General features: G+C 44.0%; 1 protein-coding gene across 1 annotated transcript; it reads right to left on the bottom strand.

The window, feature by feature from the left end:
• Window positions 1-1312: 1312 nt before the first annotated feature.
• On the bottom strand, window positions 1313-3990 carry CRH (corticotropin releasing hormone). Its single transcript, XM_054018982.1, has 2 exons — window positions 2985-3990; window positions 1313-2344 (listed from the first exon to the last, which is right to left on the bottom strand). Exon 2 carries the CDS (start codon window positions 2321-2323, stop codon window positions 1799-1801), a length of 525 nt encoding a protein of 174 aa, XP_053874957.1. The 5' UTR covers window positions 2324-2344; window positions 2985-3990; the 3' UTR covers window positions 1313-1798.
• Window positions 3991-16371: the final 12381 nt, after the last annotated feature.

Below are 16371 nucleotides of genomic sequence, written 5' to 3'. Positions count from 1 at the left end.
CAGGCCCACCAGATCCTGCCATCTCTCCATTCACAAAACTCCAGCTGTATTCAATGGGAAGTTCTTACCTACAAGGCTGGCAGTGTAGGGTCCAAGGAGGAGAATATACTCCAGAGACTGAACCCTCCTTTTAGAGCAATTTAATTCTTTGGGGTTAAATTCCCATTCGGCCAGTCACACTATAGACCCTTCGGGGCACGTTACAGAGTGTGAGGTGTAATCCCTAATTAGAGACTCATAAAAGTGCGTGCTCCACCCAAGAGATTGGAACATCTGCTTTGAAGTTAACACAGGACCTATTGTGCTAATAATGGGAGCCCAGTTCTCCGTTCCCCACGCCCCCAAACTCCCACTGGTGTGAGTGAGTTAGTGTGTTAGTGCAGGATTGGGTGTGTTTAGACAGTTCAAAAAGGCGTCCAGTCTTCCCTAGTGGCTGTTGTGGCATTATACCCTGCGTCACAAGTGTTTACTCGTGCAGGGGATGGTTGAGTTGCTGGACACACAGCAGCTCGCTCAAATCTGGCCTCTCGATAGACTGTATGGCGAGGTTAGCGAGAAGGAGGCGAGTACATTTATGTTAAAGCGTTTTGTAGAAACGTTCCTTCTCGTGAACAGAATTGTTTTTTCAACATTAAGCATTCAACTTTACAAAGCAATCACCAGTGGCATTGCCAAGCGCGTGGCTTAATCCCCGCAAAACTTCATGTAAAATAGTTGTCAGGTGCAAAAATCTTCCAGCTCCTTGGTTTGTTTTAAATTGCATTCCTGTAAACCCAGCACAGCCGCGCTCATTGTGTTTAAATGGGAGACAATAAAAATGGAGAGGGGGATAGACTGGCTGTTTGAACGACAGGTTTTAGATTGGAGTCATTTTCTTTTAACAGAGCTGAGTTAAACAATTGAATTTGGGAGCGGAGAGTGAAAATGCTGCTAAGTACCCTGAAGGATGCATTTTCTGTACATGTAGCGCATGAGGTGTTAAAGAATGTAACCGGGAGAAAGCATAAATATCCCAGAGACCCTTGAACTGCACTGAAGTCCTTGTACAGACCCATACCCTTAGCTGTATCCTCAGGACATACCCTTAGCTGTGTCCTATAATTTACATACACTCATCTTACACCTCTCTCTTCTTGAGCTATCCGCGTGCAGTTATTGACCAATCCTCCGTTTCATTTCAGCGCTGTTACGGGTGGGTGTCTGTAAAAAAAAACCCAAACAAATAGCTCAGGAAAAGCTTTTTATATATACAGAAAGGAAACCTCTGCTGAATCTAGAAGACCCTAAGGCAAGAAAGTCTATAAAACCACAGTTACTTTGCAGCTTTTATTAAAAATATAAATATTAAACATTCTCTTACACAACAAAATTGACCGAGCGCTGAAAAGATGTTTTATTACGGAAATGGTACAGAAAAGAGTTGAGTCGCAGTAGTTTACAGAGATCCCCCCACACACACACAAACACACACCTTTTCCCACAAGAAAAGTATCTCTCTTGTCCAACGGCTTCTTTGAAACCTTTCTTCCGCTGTCCCCCTCCTAAGTAGCGATGTCACTAGAACAACTTTGAAATGGAAAAATAAAGGTGGGAAAGTTACAAATGACACTTTTCTCGTCACTGCACGGGAATACACTGCTGTGCATGCTAACCAAGGGACATGGGCTCTGTTCAGCGTACACCCTCTATGTTTAAAGCTATAGAAAAATAAAGAGATGACATCAGAGCAGCACTATGGTATATAATACTGTATCATTTTGTGCTAACTGCAGAATCTCTTTGGCAAGGCGAGGCCGCTTCATTTCCCGATGATCTCCATCAGTTTCCTGTTGCTGTGAGCCTGCTGCGCTAACTGTTCGGCTCTGGCCATTTCCAAGACTTCTCGGAGGAGGTGGAAAGTCAGATCCAGGGAGATCGGGGGCTCCTCGGATCGCTTCTCCCTCTCCATCGCGTCTCGGGGCAGGCTCTCGGCTTCCCCCTCCCCGGGGCCCGCCGCACTCTCTAGCGAGCGCTCGGGGAGCTGCTGCAGCTGTTGCACCGCTGCTCGGAAAAAGTTGGTGGCGGGGGCGCCAGGCGGTAGGCGGCTGCTGCTGCTGGAGGCGAAGAAGGAGGCGGCGGGGCTCTTGTTGAGGTTGCCCAGCCGCAGGAAATACTCTTCTCCCATGCGGAGCAGCACGGGCAGGCTCGGCGGCGGCTGGAGGAAATCGGGCGGCAGGGGAGCGCCGGCGGCGGCGGGGGGGCTCTTGCCGAGGGCTCTGCATTCATGGTAGGGCAGGAGAGCAACCAGCAGGATCCCTGTGGAGACCAACAGCTGGAGCTTCATGATCAACGCCCGGATCTGCAACTGGGGACAGAAGCGGGGGGAGGAGGGAGGGAAAGGCGCGGGGCGGGGAGAGAAAACCTGCCGCGTTGGAGTTAGACGGTCGGGACAGGGGCGCTCGCAGCCCGGGCGGTGCGGCTGGCTGCCGGCCGACCCCAGGGAGGGAGCTGCTCGAGCCGCTGTCCGAGGTGCTGAATGGATCAGCCGCCCCCGGCGCCCCCCAGTCTCTGGCCCTGCCCCAGGCGCGGGGGAGATGTTTCCTTCTCCGGCTGGTTTACAGCGCTGCCCGGGCGTCTCAGAGGCGCTGAAAGGAGCAAGCCCCCGACGGGCCCAGGCTCTGGCTACAGAGGAGAAAGCCCCGGCGCTGGACCACGGCCAGCAACCGAGGGACGACAGCCAGCTGGTGCTGGGCAGGGAGCAAGTGTCCCGTTTAAAGACGTACAGCGGCTTGGCTGCTTCCCAGGCAATATTACACCCGGCCCCGCGGCCCCGAAGTCATTGCTCCCTCCCGCGGGACCCCCACGGAGCTGGTTAGCCAGGCTCGTTGGAAGTATCTGAAGCCATTCGCCCCCCAGCCACGCGTTTGTCAGTCCGAGCAGCACAGCTGCACCCGGGCAGGCAGAAGTTTGCTCGGTTGCGGCTCACGCCGGTGATCGCTGCCTACCTTAGAGATGCCGCTGCCGGTTCGTAGGGCAGGTGGAGTCTGTCCGGAGTGGGGGCTTGCCGAGGTCCCGCTGTCACTCTGTCCGCGACGTCTCTTCCACAACTTGTGATCAGATTTTCTCCTAATCAGAGCCCGGGTGCGTGATTTTTATAGCATAGACCCTCTTCTGGAATCACGCAGCACTTGCCTAATAAGCTGACGCTTTCTTGACAGCTCGATTGCGTGCCCCGATCCACTGCTGAATAAATCATGGGGGCCCTTTCGGAGCAGCAATGGGCAGAGTTTTGCTATCACAACACAGAATCTCACATCCAATTATATCAACAGATATTTATCGCCTCGTTAGTGACGTCAGCCGGAGCTGGGTCGGGGGAGTTGAGCAGGGCGCTCTCCCATTGACAAAAATCCTTGAATGAGATTTCCCAACGGGAGCGGAAAGCAACAGCGACCGACTTCTTACTATGAAAGGCCAAGCGGGTAGAAAACTTTCCACTCTAGTCCCGCATGAGAGGTACCTGCTGTCAACCCGGATCCAGAGCCGGGCAAGGCTGCTAATCAGATTCAGAGATTGCAACCTGGCTTTGTCAACCTCCCGAGCCCTTCCCGAGCGAGTTTATAGTCAGAATGATGAACTAGAGACAGAGTTTGTTCTAATGCCAACGCATCTCATCTCCATTACCAAGTTATATGTAAAAAGCAACAAAGAGTCCCGTGGCACCTTAAAGACTAATAGATGTATTGGAGCATAAGCTTTCGTGGGTGAATGTATATGTAAGAACACACAAGAACAAAAAGTAAAACACCCCCATAGAAAAATCCCGATAAAGGACCCTGACGCGATATTTTACCAAGAAGATTTCCCATCACTATCTTGATGAGAGGTGCTACTCTCCAGTTGAATATCTTAGCACACTTAAGTACTCCTGTTCTTTTAACACACTTATCTGTTCTGAACATTTAATAATTGGTAACATACACTCAAGTTAAATTTCCAGTAAAGCGGTAGGTAAAATCCAGCCAATGAGAGTCACGTACTAATGTGTTTTTATGGGAAACCTACTGTTTGAAAACACATAAGCGACATCAAACTGTGATACACAAGATCTGTTGTCTGGGGTGTCAGGTTTGCTGGTGTCTGTGTTTGCAAGTCGTAGGGCTAACGTTACCGCTCCAGGGCGCTTACTGTTAGAGAAATCAACGTGTGCATTTGAAATTAACTTGAGACGATCAGATGGGTGGCAGGTAGGAAGTGTTATAACTAAGTCTGTTGAAGTGTCTCACTCAAAACCCCCCTGCAAACGCGACAGTTGCCATTAGGTTGTACATTAACCGTGTGATCCGAATTTCTGTATTAACAGTGAGTCAATCAACCTACATATAACGATCGGGATTTATTAGAAACTTCCCCTTTTCTCATCCCTTGTTTTCTGCTTCATCGGTGAGCTGTTACACGCCTTGCAATCTATCTGCAGAGTCTCCTCCTGTGTATACCACGCTGACATTATTTTCCTATTGAAAAAATGTTGGCAGTTTCACGAGACCCTTGGTTTTGCCGTCTAGAAATTAAAAGCACACGAGTGAATGGCTGTTAAAACGCATTCAATGGCATTTGAGGGCAGTTGTCTGCATGAAAATGATACTATTGTGTTTGATGATACACTTGTTTCTTTGCTGCGCGGTAATCAAAAGAGCTCTTCAAGCCTTTATGCGGTTGATCAGAACTCAGGCGGGCTCTGAGGAAGGGCTGTGAAGGGGTGCAGTGTACGTTTCATCGCAGGCACTGCCGCGAGCGGGATGCTGCTGTAATGCTTCAAACAAAAACTAGAGACCCATGAATTTATGGTAAGAAAAAGAAGAAGCCTCGATAAACTCGGGCTTAAATGATGCAGTTGATTAACTGTTGCTCAGACAGAAACGGCTTGGTATGTGGAGGTTCATGACAAATAACGTCGTTTTAATGGATTAAACAATAAAATTATTTAGATGTATAACAAAAAAGGGGGGTAACGTGCTCTAGGCATCATTGTAAAACTTCAGTAACAATGGAAACCGTAACCACACACGCCCCTTCTAAAAGTCAATTTAATGTTATTATTGTAGCACGTCAATACTGGGTAGTGTCAAATACCATCCCCCTGGGGGAAAGTGATTTCAGTCCCGAGTCAGTGAGTTTTTTCAATCCCCCGGTGTATTATTTTATTTGATTGTGTTTGTATTACTGTAGCACTTAGGAGCCCTAGTCATGAACCAGCACCTCATTGTGCTAGGCGCTGTACAAAGACTGTAGAAAAGGAAGACTGGATTCTCTAAAAGCCAAAAATCTAATCTGAATACATCTTATGCTGGTGAAATTACAACTAATATTAAAGTGCATATCACTATATTAAGATTATATTAAAGGAGAACTTTCATATTGCAGCAATTTTGGGGAAATAGATCACTGACTCAAAAAGATACTGGCAAATATTTTTCTGAGTTCCTGGTGTTGGTTCACCTACTTCCTCACAGATGGAATTCTCTTTTTGCATGATTCTGCAGCAACAAAACTTGCTCTTATGGAAATGTGTGCAATTAATTTGTGATATCAGCTTGGGTCAAATTCTGATCTCATTTACATGAATTCAGTCCCCACTGACAACACACTTTGGCCCTATCAGGATCCCATTGGAGGTGCAGTAGGGCTGCAAGAGACTTAAATACAAGGGACCAAATGCTGCCCTCTAAACTGTGTGGAGAACCCCACTGATATCAGTGCATATTTGAGGGCAAAACTTGCCCCAAATACTGTAGCTTTATTGGGCTCCAGTGCAGGAAAGCCCTTAAGCAGTTGCTTTTCTGAATCAAGGTCGTAATTAGCAATGGAGGTAGGAACATCATGAAAAACATCTGAATGGTAAATGGATTTAAGTTTCCAGTTGGATGTATGAAAAAGCCTAGCTATGAGGCATAAACATACCAAAAGAAGGCAAGTTTTGATGGTGTAAGTTGGCACAGCTCCATTAACGTCAATTGCACTATGCTGATTTCCACCAGCTGATGATCTGGCCTTCAGAGTTTAGAATTCCACTGACTGCAGCTTCAAACCCATTACTCTCTAGAGGAACATGCCTGAACTTTGCAGGTGTTTGAAATCCAAACTCAGACCTGAATTCAAATTTCACAAGTGGACCTTACCTTTATAAAGGGTAGAACCAAAACCCCACCCCACATCCAAGACATTTTTGTTGGTTCAAACTGCTGATCAGATCTTGGGCCCTTCCATAATTATAGTTCAGAATTGCAACTTGACCTTAGGTATTGCAACTTGCCAGCCCTCTGTCTTTGTTTATCTTGTGTAGATTGTAAGCTCTTTGAGGCAAGGCCTGTCTCTTCCTGTATGTTTGGCTGGCATCTAGCACAGTCTTGCCCCCAATCTTAGTTGCCCCCCTATATATTACTGTTAATAACTCATATAAACATTTATGAGAGTTTCATAACAATAGGAATATCTTGCCCCAAAAGTAAGTTTGTAAAATAATAAGCAATGCACAGAATTATTATATGAGGTCAGATCCAGCAAGAAGCGGAACATCTTCTGAGAGGCACTACACATCCTTAGCTCCCATTGTGTCTATCCACTAAGCTATTTTTCAAAACGTATATAATAAACAACTGGAAAAACAGAAATAACAACATAACACAGGCAATTTTGCATGCCCATTAATGTGTGTTAACTCAGGCAGTCATGAACTGAAACACATATTATGACAAAAACAGAAAGGCACACATCTTGTAAATAGAAGAGAAGCTATTTGGATGTTTTTATAGTATGCTAGCACAACCTACACTGATGTTTGCAAGTGGTTCACAGAAACAGGAGCTAAGTTTGATCAAATGATAGCAGATGTAAGATGCACTCTTTAAAATGGACTCTAGACGCAAGCTGGGGTGTTTGTTGTCATAACATCACCATTTTCAGTCTGTGATATATTTGAAAAGGACATGAAGCCTATTATAGTGTGGTCACAGAACTAAAGGAGATGAAGTGCTGATATGAATGAGGTTCCAAGTACAATGGATGAGCTCCAATGGAATTATGCAAATTGAAACCAGCTCAAGATCTGACCCAATAGATTTTATATTTGATAGCTTTTAAGTTAGATATTGCAGCCAATGTTATCCCCCTGCCCCTCATAAGAATGCTAGTGACAGTGAAAATAGCAGGTAGATTGGGAAAGGTTGCTCAATTTTGGCATAAGCCTGCACCTTGCAAGTGTACTGCACCTTGGCTTGCTCTTTAGATCAGCGATTCTCAACTGGGGGTACATATACCGCTCGGGGTACACAGAGGTCTTCTAATGGGTACATCAACTAATCTAGATATTTGCCTAGTTTTACAACAGGCTACATAAAAAGCACTAGTGAGGTCAGTACAAACTAAAATTTGTTTCATCAATGACTTATTCATCCTGCTCTATATACTATACACTGAAATGTATGTATGATTTTTATATTCCAAATGATTTATTTTATAATTATATTGTTAAAAATGAGAGCGTAAGTAATTTTACAGTATTACAATATTACAGTAATACAGTGCTGTAGAACTTTTGTATTTTTGTGTCTGATTTTGTAAGCAAGTACTTTTTAAGTGAGGTGAAACTTGGGGGTACACAAGAAAATCTGACTCCTGAAAGGGGTACAGTAGTCTGGAAAGATTGAGAGCCACTGCTTTAGATGATCCTTCCCTTTGAGTAAGGTTTGTATTTTCACACATACTTGCTACCGAGCAAATATGGTCATATTTAACCCATATTTTCCCCTGAGATGGGTCTTTAATTATGTGTTGTAGGTCTTACAAATGTTTAAATACATGAAAGATTGTGACGATTGTACCGTGATGGAGACCATAAAAGTACCTATGATATCCAAATAGATGACAAACCACCTCCTTCAATCTTTCAAATACAGAATTGGCTTCCTAAGTGCAAATAGCAGAGATTATTTAGTTCCTGGGTGAAACACATGGCTCTCCACAGTTAATCCTTAAAAAGATTAGTCCATGAGACACCCTGGATACTATTTGGAGTGTTCAAATATAGGAACAAGGCAAATATCAGTTATATCATATTCATGAGTTTCCTTTTTTTCCCCTATGGCTACTATATGAAAAGCTTTAATATTATACTAATTCTGCCATTATGGGGTCAGACGTGCCATTTTCAAAGTTCTGAATCATAAAAGAATAATAATATCTACAAATGGAAAAGACATAATAAGTTATCAAGTCCATCTTTTGGCTAGCTTCAATAAGCACAGACACAGTAAATGGTCTTAAAAAAACATGGATCTGAAAATATATGGACCAAATTTAAACGTGATGTAACTACTGAAGTTAATGGGGTCTGACCCCATATATTTTGGGAGATGGTAGAATTTAAGTCTATCACAACATGCTAGAAGGTTGATTTGCCTTTCAATTGTTTAGTTTACTACAAAAAAAAGAATATTTTCCTTATCATTACCAAGCTAGGGGCAGAATTTAGCTGTTATTCATAGCAAACGTTTTCGTCATCTCATATTACTATGGCCCATGAGCATGGATTTTACATTTCATAGTTGTGCTAAGTCCATACAGTCAAATCTCTAACACGCAATACAACACAGCTGAGTGACAAGAAGGCAATTCTAAAGCATTATATCCAATAAGACATATTACTTTCAGGTGAGTGCCGTATATCTCTTCATGTTTTTGTTGTGTCTGCATTAATTGATATACAATGATGTATGAGTAAGCTAAGTTTTCGTATGTTGTTGTTTTTTTATGTCCACTATTGATATTAGTGCTCACAAATCTAAAATGTAGTGGATTTCCAGATAGACTAGGGGAAAAAAGACTAAGATACAAAATATTTTATTATGCAGTGAGGGTGATAAGTCATTTTAAAGGGACGGCATCTGCCCATTCTTCAGGTTTTAGCTTATGGGGAGGAGTTTTCCAAGCTACTCTTAGAGCAATTTGATTAAAGAGACACTGTCAAGGTAAAGACTGAGTCAAATCTGAGTCAGGACCTCAGGGTTTGGCCCCTTGTCTTTTCACCTGAGAGCAATGGGGCTTGGGAATGCTCCCGCTCTTGTCCAGTTTTAAACCATTTTAAAGCCAATTTAAAATAATTTCATTTTGGAAAGGCTTTATTTTGGGCATTTCCTAGGATTATCTACGGTGCACCTCCCCCCAGTATCAGAGCTCCACCTGTGTTTTAAATAACATATCCTCACAACATCCCTGCCAGGTAGAGAAGTCTGATTCCCATTTTTCCAATGGAGAACTGAGGCATAGGAAGATTAAGTGATTTATCCAAGATCACACAGGTGGTCTGTGGCAGCACTCAGATTTCCTGAGCTTATGTCCAGTGTCTCGACCAAAAGATTGTCCTCCCTCACAGGATGATGTTTGTTTTGATGGTTTTATAATGTCCCCACGGAAGGGCAGGTCTGGTGGAGGCCCCACTGAAAATCAGATTCAAAATGTCCTTGATCCATGACAGCTGGAGTAATTGTTGGGTGGGATAAACCCTTGCTGCAGTTCATAGATTTGAAAGCCAGAAAGGACCATGATGATCATCTAGTCTGGCCAGAGAACCTCACCCAGAAATTTCTGAATCAAGCCCATAATGTCTCTTTGGGCTCTAGCATGCCCTGTGCACAGAGCCACCAGAGCAGAAGGCTTACCATGTCTTTGTGCAATTCCCTTTAGTGTTCATGGGAGTCATGTGCTTAGTTCCCTTGCACCATGATAAGAATACCAGGGCCTCACAGTACCCAGCTAATTCTGACTGGCAAAAGGAGGATGTAAAATTAGGTGGGAAAAAGACTCAGCCTCTGAGCATTGGAAAGGGATATGTCTTTACCCTCTTGACAGCCCCTATCTAGAGAGGCAGCAGCTGACCTTTATACTTACCTCACAAGGAATTGAATTTGCTATTCTTGCACTCAGATAATGGATAGGGAAGGTGTTGAGGGTACATTTGTGAGCTTTCACAGCCATTACTGATAATTCTGCAGGAACTAATCATTTTACGGTTACTGATAATAGCAAAAGGATCCATCAAGTAAGTGTCCCGTGAAAGCATGAAAGCCATTTGTATTCAGGGCTTGCTTTTGTGTCTGCAGATATTTTACAATAAGGCAAATCTTGCTTCATGTTTGCAACCTCAGGGCCCAAACCATCAGACTTTTGTTGGGCCACACTCCCATAGATGCCAGCGTAAGGCATAAGTGCTGAATACTAATGTCAGTTACACTGATGTAAATCTGGAACAACCCCACTGAAATCCATGGCATTACTCCAGTTTACACCGATGTAACTGAGTTCATAATCTGACCCATTGTAACAACTGCAGGGTGTGGGCTGATGTATCTAACAAGGGGAGCTGCTCAAGAAGAAATGTCAGCTGTAGAAGTGACCAAAGCATGCTCACTTTTTTAACTAGCAAGGCCTGAGCATCAGCTATGATGTTCTCAATCTGAAGGTAAGAAGGGAGGTGCACTTTACAATACTTTGAGCAGATGCTAGACATTGATTTTGGGTCAATATTTTAACATTAAAAGGCATCAGGTGCAACAAGTGGAAACAGCATTTTTTTCTGAGCATGTGCAGCAAATTAAGGGGGAGGAAAGGTGGAATAATATGGGGAACTCTGGGCTGGAAATGACGAGCTAGATGAAAATCTGAAATTGTCTCCTCCCAGGCCTATCACAATCTTAAATTTCTGCCACAGGGAGGTAAGGATCCCTTAATAGTCTCCCTCCCCACCACACACACGCACACTATTGTGGCTGGGGGGGAGGGGGCAGGGCTGAGTAAGAGGGGAGCCTACACTTAGCTCATAGAGTTCCCACATTGCAAAAACAAATCAGCATGATTGTTCCTGGGCGAGCAAGATAAATGACTGAACACCATAAAACCATAGAGAAATGATACATTTTCTATCCTGTTAAAACATCTGGATGAAAAATAGTCATCACTTAAGGGTCATTGGCCGGTTTGTGCCACCAGTTACTTCTGTGACTTCCAATGATTTCAAATGGGGCAGAATTTGGTCCATTATCTTTTGACAACGAGTTAAGTAATTGGTCCAATTTTCAAAGCTGGGTAACTTAACAGAGCTCTTAAATCTGGGAGTTTGGACAGTTACACACTCTGGCTCCCAGATTTTACAGAGCGTGGGTGCCTGCTTGGGTGCTTACATCCATGTCTGTAAATAGAGCTTCCCATCTGATCCCCAAATATATTTTAAAAATGTATGTCTTTAAGAACCAATGCCCCCTTTCCAGCCCCTGCTGCCACACTCAAAGCCCTGTTCTCAGCACTGGGATAAATTAAAGACCCTTGCTAATGCATCACACCGGACTTCTGCCACTAGAGACAACTGTGATTAGCTTGGACAATCTCCCACCAACCCCCAAATAGGTAAAAAAAAACTGTTCAATAAGAAAACATCTGTGCCTTGGTCAAACTGATACACAGAACTATCTAAATTAGATTTGGAGATCCATAACTTATGCCTCCTTGCACACTCAATTTCCAGAAATAATTTGCTATCTCCCTATTGGGTCCTTTTCTGGTCTGGGGCAGGGACCATATCTTTTTACATATGTGTTCAGGACCAAGCATGCTAGTAGAGCTCTGTTAGTTGGTAATAACAGTGGCATTTATTGTATTTATCTGTAAGACAGGTTGTCACATTACAAATGTGGGAATGACTACGCTATTGAGATGATATCATGCCTGTATGGGAGTAACTTTGCTAATACTCATGATAAACTTCTGAGCGTGGTGACCTCACATTTTCCAGAAGCTGAGCAGACTCATTCTGAACTGGCTGCTTGAGCTGTGTTTTCTCACCTACCAACATACCTCCTTAGAGTGCTTACCAAACATTGCAGATATCTTGAAAGAACAATTATAGCAGATCAGATTGGCTTGTAAGGAAATTTTGGATGAGAATTTGAAGAGTTCCAAACTGTGACATTGCCCCAGAGGAGTGAAAGACCGAAAAAGATTCTGGAAACAACGTGAAATAAATGTGACATTTACACAGAGAGAGAGAGAGAGAGAGAGAGAGAGAGAGAGACATGCAAATAAAGATAGTACTGGCTGTACTGAAAAACTCACATCGACTTTGGTGGGGCCAAGATTTCACCCCGGAGTGTAATATATGATATATATAATATAGTGCACACAGAAAGAGGGAGAGAGGCTGGGAAGTAAAGAAGAGAATATAGGTAAACACACACAGCACTGGTAATTCTTGTGATTTTTATTGTGAAGCTTGGGAAATGTGGTGTTTCCCTTAAAGCCCCAGCCCCTGGAATCTTGTGATTATGTGAGAATCTCAACTTTCATCTACAAAAACTGATAACTTTCTAGCCCTTGTGACTGTAGAGAAAAGCTTGAATACACGACCAGAGTGCACCCTCAAGGCTCAAAAGGCAAATAAAAAAAAACCCTACATTTATTATCTTTTTAAAACCTTGTGATTTTTAAGCCAATCTCATGATTGGGGTAGGGAGAGGCTGCATCATGATTTTTGAACACTTGGGGTTGGCAGTATGACAACTGACATCTCCCTTCTTTTAAATGAGCAAATAGAGGAGGAAATATAAACACACTATCTTTTTTGAATGGCTAGGCAGTGAACTATATATAGCATCGCCTCTGTCCTACTTAACTTATGACTAATGCTAAACAATTAGAAATTCAGATGCCTGCATATTGAAAGGAGCAAACCTCTCTCATGCACTATTTGTTGTTTGTTAAAAAATAGAAGGATCAAAGTCTCTCTGTGCTCAGACTAGCGTGCATTCAGCAACAGGTGCATGTTGCTGAAAGTGGAGTCTCAGGAGACTAATTGCAAAGGACCATGAACAAGGCATTTCTGGAAAAAGATTGTTGTCTTCCCACTCATGCCACAGATTGTAACCTCTTTAGGAGACAGGCTGGCTTTTTGTTCCATGTTTGTACAATGGAGTCCCAGTTCATGACTGGAGCTACTAGGTGCTACTACAGTACAAATAAATAATAATTAATAATAAATACATAAACTGAGTAGCAAGAAGGTAACTGGCGGCTGCTTTACCTTATGGTCTCTGATGTAGAGGATCATCAGACATCTATTTAAGCCAGTTGCCTATGTAAAAGTCAATAATTTTTTGAAACACTGAATTTTTATGTCAAGAAAACAAAGCTAGCACAACTTGAAGATCCCCTCTGCAGGATTTTTTTTAATGAGAACCTTTGACATCTGAAGTATTGGTGTAGGTTATAATAGGAAGAAAATAAATGAAAGGATACCAGAGACATAGTACAATATAGAAAAACAAAAGAACAACAGATAAACGGAAAGAAACGATCAATATCCAAACATCTCAAAGTATTTCCATTTTCACTGAGCTTATTGTGGGGCTTTACTGTGTGCCTAAGCTATTTTATGTAACCATCAACATGGTGCTGCTGTCAAAGCATTTAAAACTCAATAACAAATAATCTGTGGGCCCAATCCTGAAGTCAGTGGCAAAACTCCAGGGTATGTGAAGTGCTGCACTAAGTAACATATCAGAAAACAGTATTTTTGCCATTCATTACCCTGATATCAAACAGAAAGTGACTAAGTGTATTCACCAGCTATAGTGATTCTGCTCTGATGTTACACGGTTCTACATGACATTTCTCCTCCCTGGCATATCCTCTCTCTTGCATCAGTGATGACAGTTCGGGCCCTTCTGGCTTCTCTGCTATTTTCAGCCGATCTAGTATCTTTACAAACTTTCTTCCTGTTCCAATCCTCCCCGCCCCCCCCTCCACACACACACATACAAATCTAACATTTCTGCTGTGCCTTCAAACCTGTCTAGACTCAGGGCCAGCGCAACCCATTAGGCTACCTAGGCGGTCGCCTAGAGCACTAACATTTGGGGGGTGGCAACCGCGGTGGCCAGATCTTCAGTCGCCCCGGTCAGGGGCGGCATTTCGGGGGCGGGACCTTCCGCCAGCTAGGGCGGCAAAAAAGCTGGCGGCGCTCCTGTCTAGACTTATGGTATTAGAAAACCTAGTAAGTTTAGCCATCTTGTGTTTAATGAGTTTAATGGCTTTCCTAAATTTCCCTAATGCGCCAAAGTAATAATGGTCAATCATAACTTTAGGGCCAGGGTAATCAGATGGCGCTGTTACACACAGCCTTACAAGGTCTTTTTCTTAGTGTGTGATCAAGTTTTTAGCACTGGAAGAAATTCTGCATTGTTGTTGGTTTGCTGATGCTGTTCTTTTTTGGTGGCGATCTGCAGCAAGCAGCAAAGGAGCTTTGTCTCTGACTTAATCTCTCTAACAAGAGGTAATTCTTGAGGTAGAGTTTTTCTCTGGGACACAGGCATTGGTGAGATCGTTGAGCTGAGACCCTGGAAGGATATTCGCATGATGTTTGTGACCACCTTTGCTACAGAACTGGTACATTATGTGTAAATATACCCAGACTCTGTATCACATATTTCCCCTCCAGCAGGAAGTTGAGCTGCAAGGACCCAACATTTTCAACTGGTCAGCAGAGGGACAACAATAAAAAGAAGAAAAGTTTGAATGTCTATAGCCACCTTCCATCCGAGGACTTCAGTTTGTTTTGCAAATATTGATCAGTTGAAGTAGGGAAGGGACATAGAAGGCAGGGATGAAAGTAATTTAAAGGACTTACCGGTACTCCGGAGTCCTGAGCACGGGGCGTGGAAGAGGCGTGGTCTCAACCGGAAGAGCCGGGGCCTTTAAATTCCCCAGGCCCTTTAAATCAAGATTTAAAGGCCCCAGGGCTCCGGCTGCGGCTGGGAGCCCCAGGGCCTTTAAATCACCCTCTGAGCTCCCAGCTGCCCCGGGGCTCACGGGCAATTTAAAGGGCCCGGGGCTCCCGCCGCTACCACAACGGAACTCCAGGCCTTTTAAATCACCATGGGAGCCCTGCCGCCGCTACCCCAGGGCTCTGACAGCGGGGCTCAGGAGGCGATTTAAAGGGACTGGGGCTCTGGCCGCTGTGGGGAGCCTCAGGCCCTTTAAATCACCAGCCGGTCTGGTCCAGCATGGAGTACTGGCTCTTGCCGGTACGTCGTACCAGGCTGTACCAGCTTACTTTCACCTCTGATAGAAGGATAACTTTACCCACCCTTGAAATGTACCCACAGCAGATGCTGAAGGGCCCAATCCTGCAAAGTGCTGAGCATCCCCAGAAAGGTGCTGACAATCCCTGGAAAGGTGCTGATGACTACCCTCAATTTCCACAGAGGTCAAAGAGAGTCAGCATGTCCTGCATCCCCCAGCATCAAGCCCTCTCCAATGGGTAAAAGTCTAGATGGGGAAATGAAGATGAATACTGTATCCAATTGAAACTGCTGGGGGATGGAGATGACAACTGAGCTAGAATTTGGCCAGAACCCCAGGGTTAATGTCAAGAGCACAGAGGTGTCCCATACTCTGAGGTATCTGAATCAGCCTGCCTCCTCTGGATGAGGGTTTTGGTGGAGCTTTGGACTGAGCTTGTGAGGTGATGGGTACATCTCAGAAAGGGCCAAGCACCTTCAGCTCCCATCACGGATTGGCTGCGCTCAGCACCTCCCAGAATCAGGCCTTTGTCCCTAGACAGGAGGGTTTGGAAGCTGAGAAAGTGGCCAAGGTTTTTTCCTTTAAAAAAGTACATTGAAAGCATCATTGATTTCCCATCTTTTAAAAGAGACTAATTTGGATTCCTACTTGAGATGATAGTGCCGACTAAATGCTTCACTTACTACCTGTAAGAGTAGCTGCTGCTTCAACGGTACCTTCCAGTCAAGGATCTAAAAACTGTTAGCAAATGAACAACACTACTGTGCAAAAACCACAACTGTCAGTGAGTATTCACTCATTTGGTTCAGCTGTGCTCAGATTCATATTTAATATGCTACCACTTGAGCAAGAGGCTCTAATTGGACATGCTTTCATGGAAAATAAATCTTAAGCTTGCATGATTGACTACTTGAAGATTCCAATCCACTTAAACCCACTGCATTGCGTTATCTTTCATGAGACGGAGCAGTAAGAGATACACCAGAAGGCCACTTCTCCCAAAACTCTCTGGAACCATGCCACACCAAAAGTTAAAACAAGACAGCTGGGCTTTGCCTGTGCATGCCCTTTCCAATAAACACTCTGACCTGTGCTATGTGAGATGATGAGAAAATTGGACTTAGATTGAAGGGCAAGTTGTAGAATTTATCAGGAACCTGGTTCTTCTAGGAAAATGTCTTTGTGGCTGTTGGCTTTTTTGGGAAGACTTGGCACCTTTTAAGCCCCAACCGCCGTGGAAGAGACAGTACCACCCTCGCCCCAGGC

This window comes from Malaclemys terrapin, chromosome 2 (genome assembly GCF_027887155.1).
Source record: "Malaclemys terrapin pileata isolate rMalTer1 chromosome 2, rMalTer1.hap1, whole genome shotgun sequence".
Classification (NCBI taxonomy): domain Eukaryota; kingdom Metazoa; phylum Chordata; order Testudines; family Emydidae; genus Malaclemys; species Malaclemys terrapin.
This window is presented reverse-complemented; position numbering and strand designations above follow the sequence as displayed.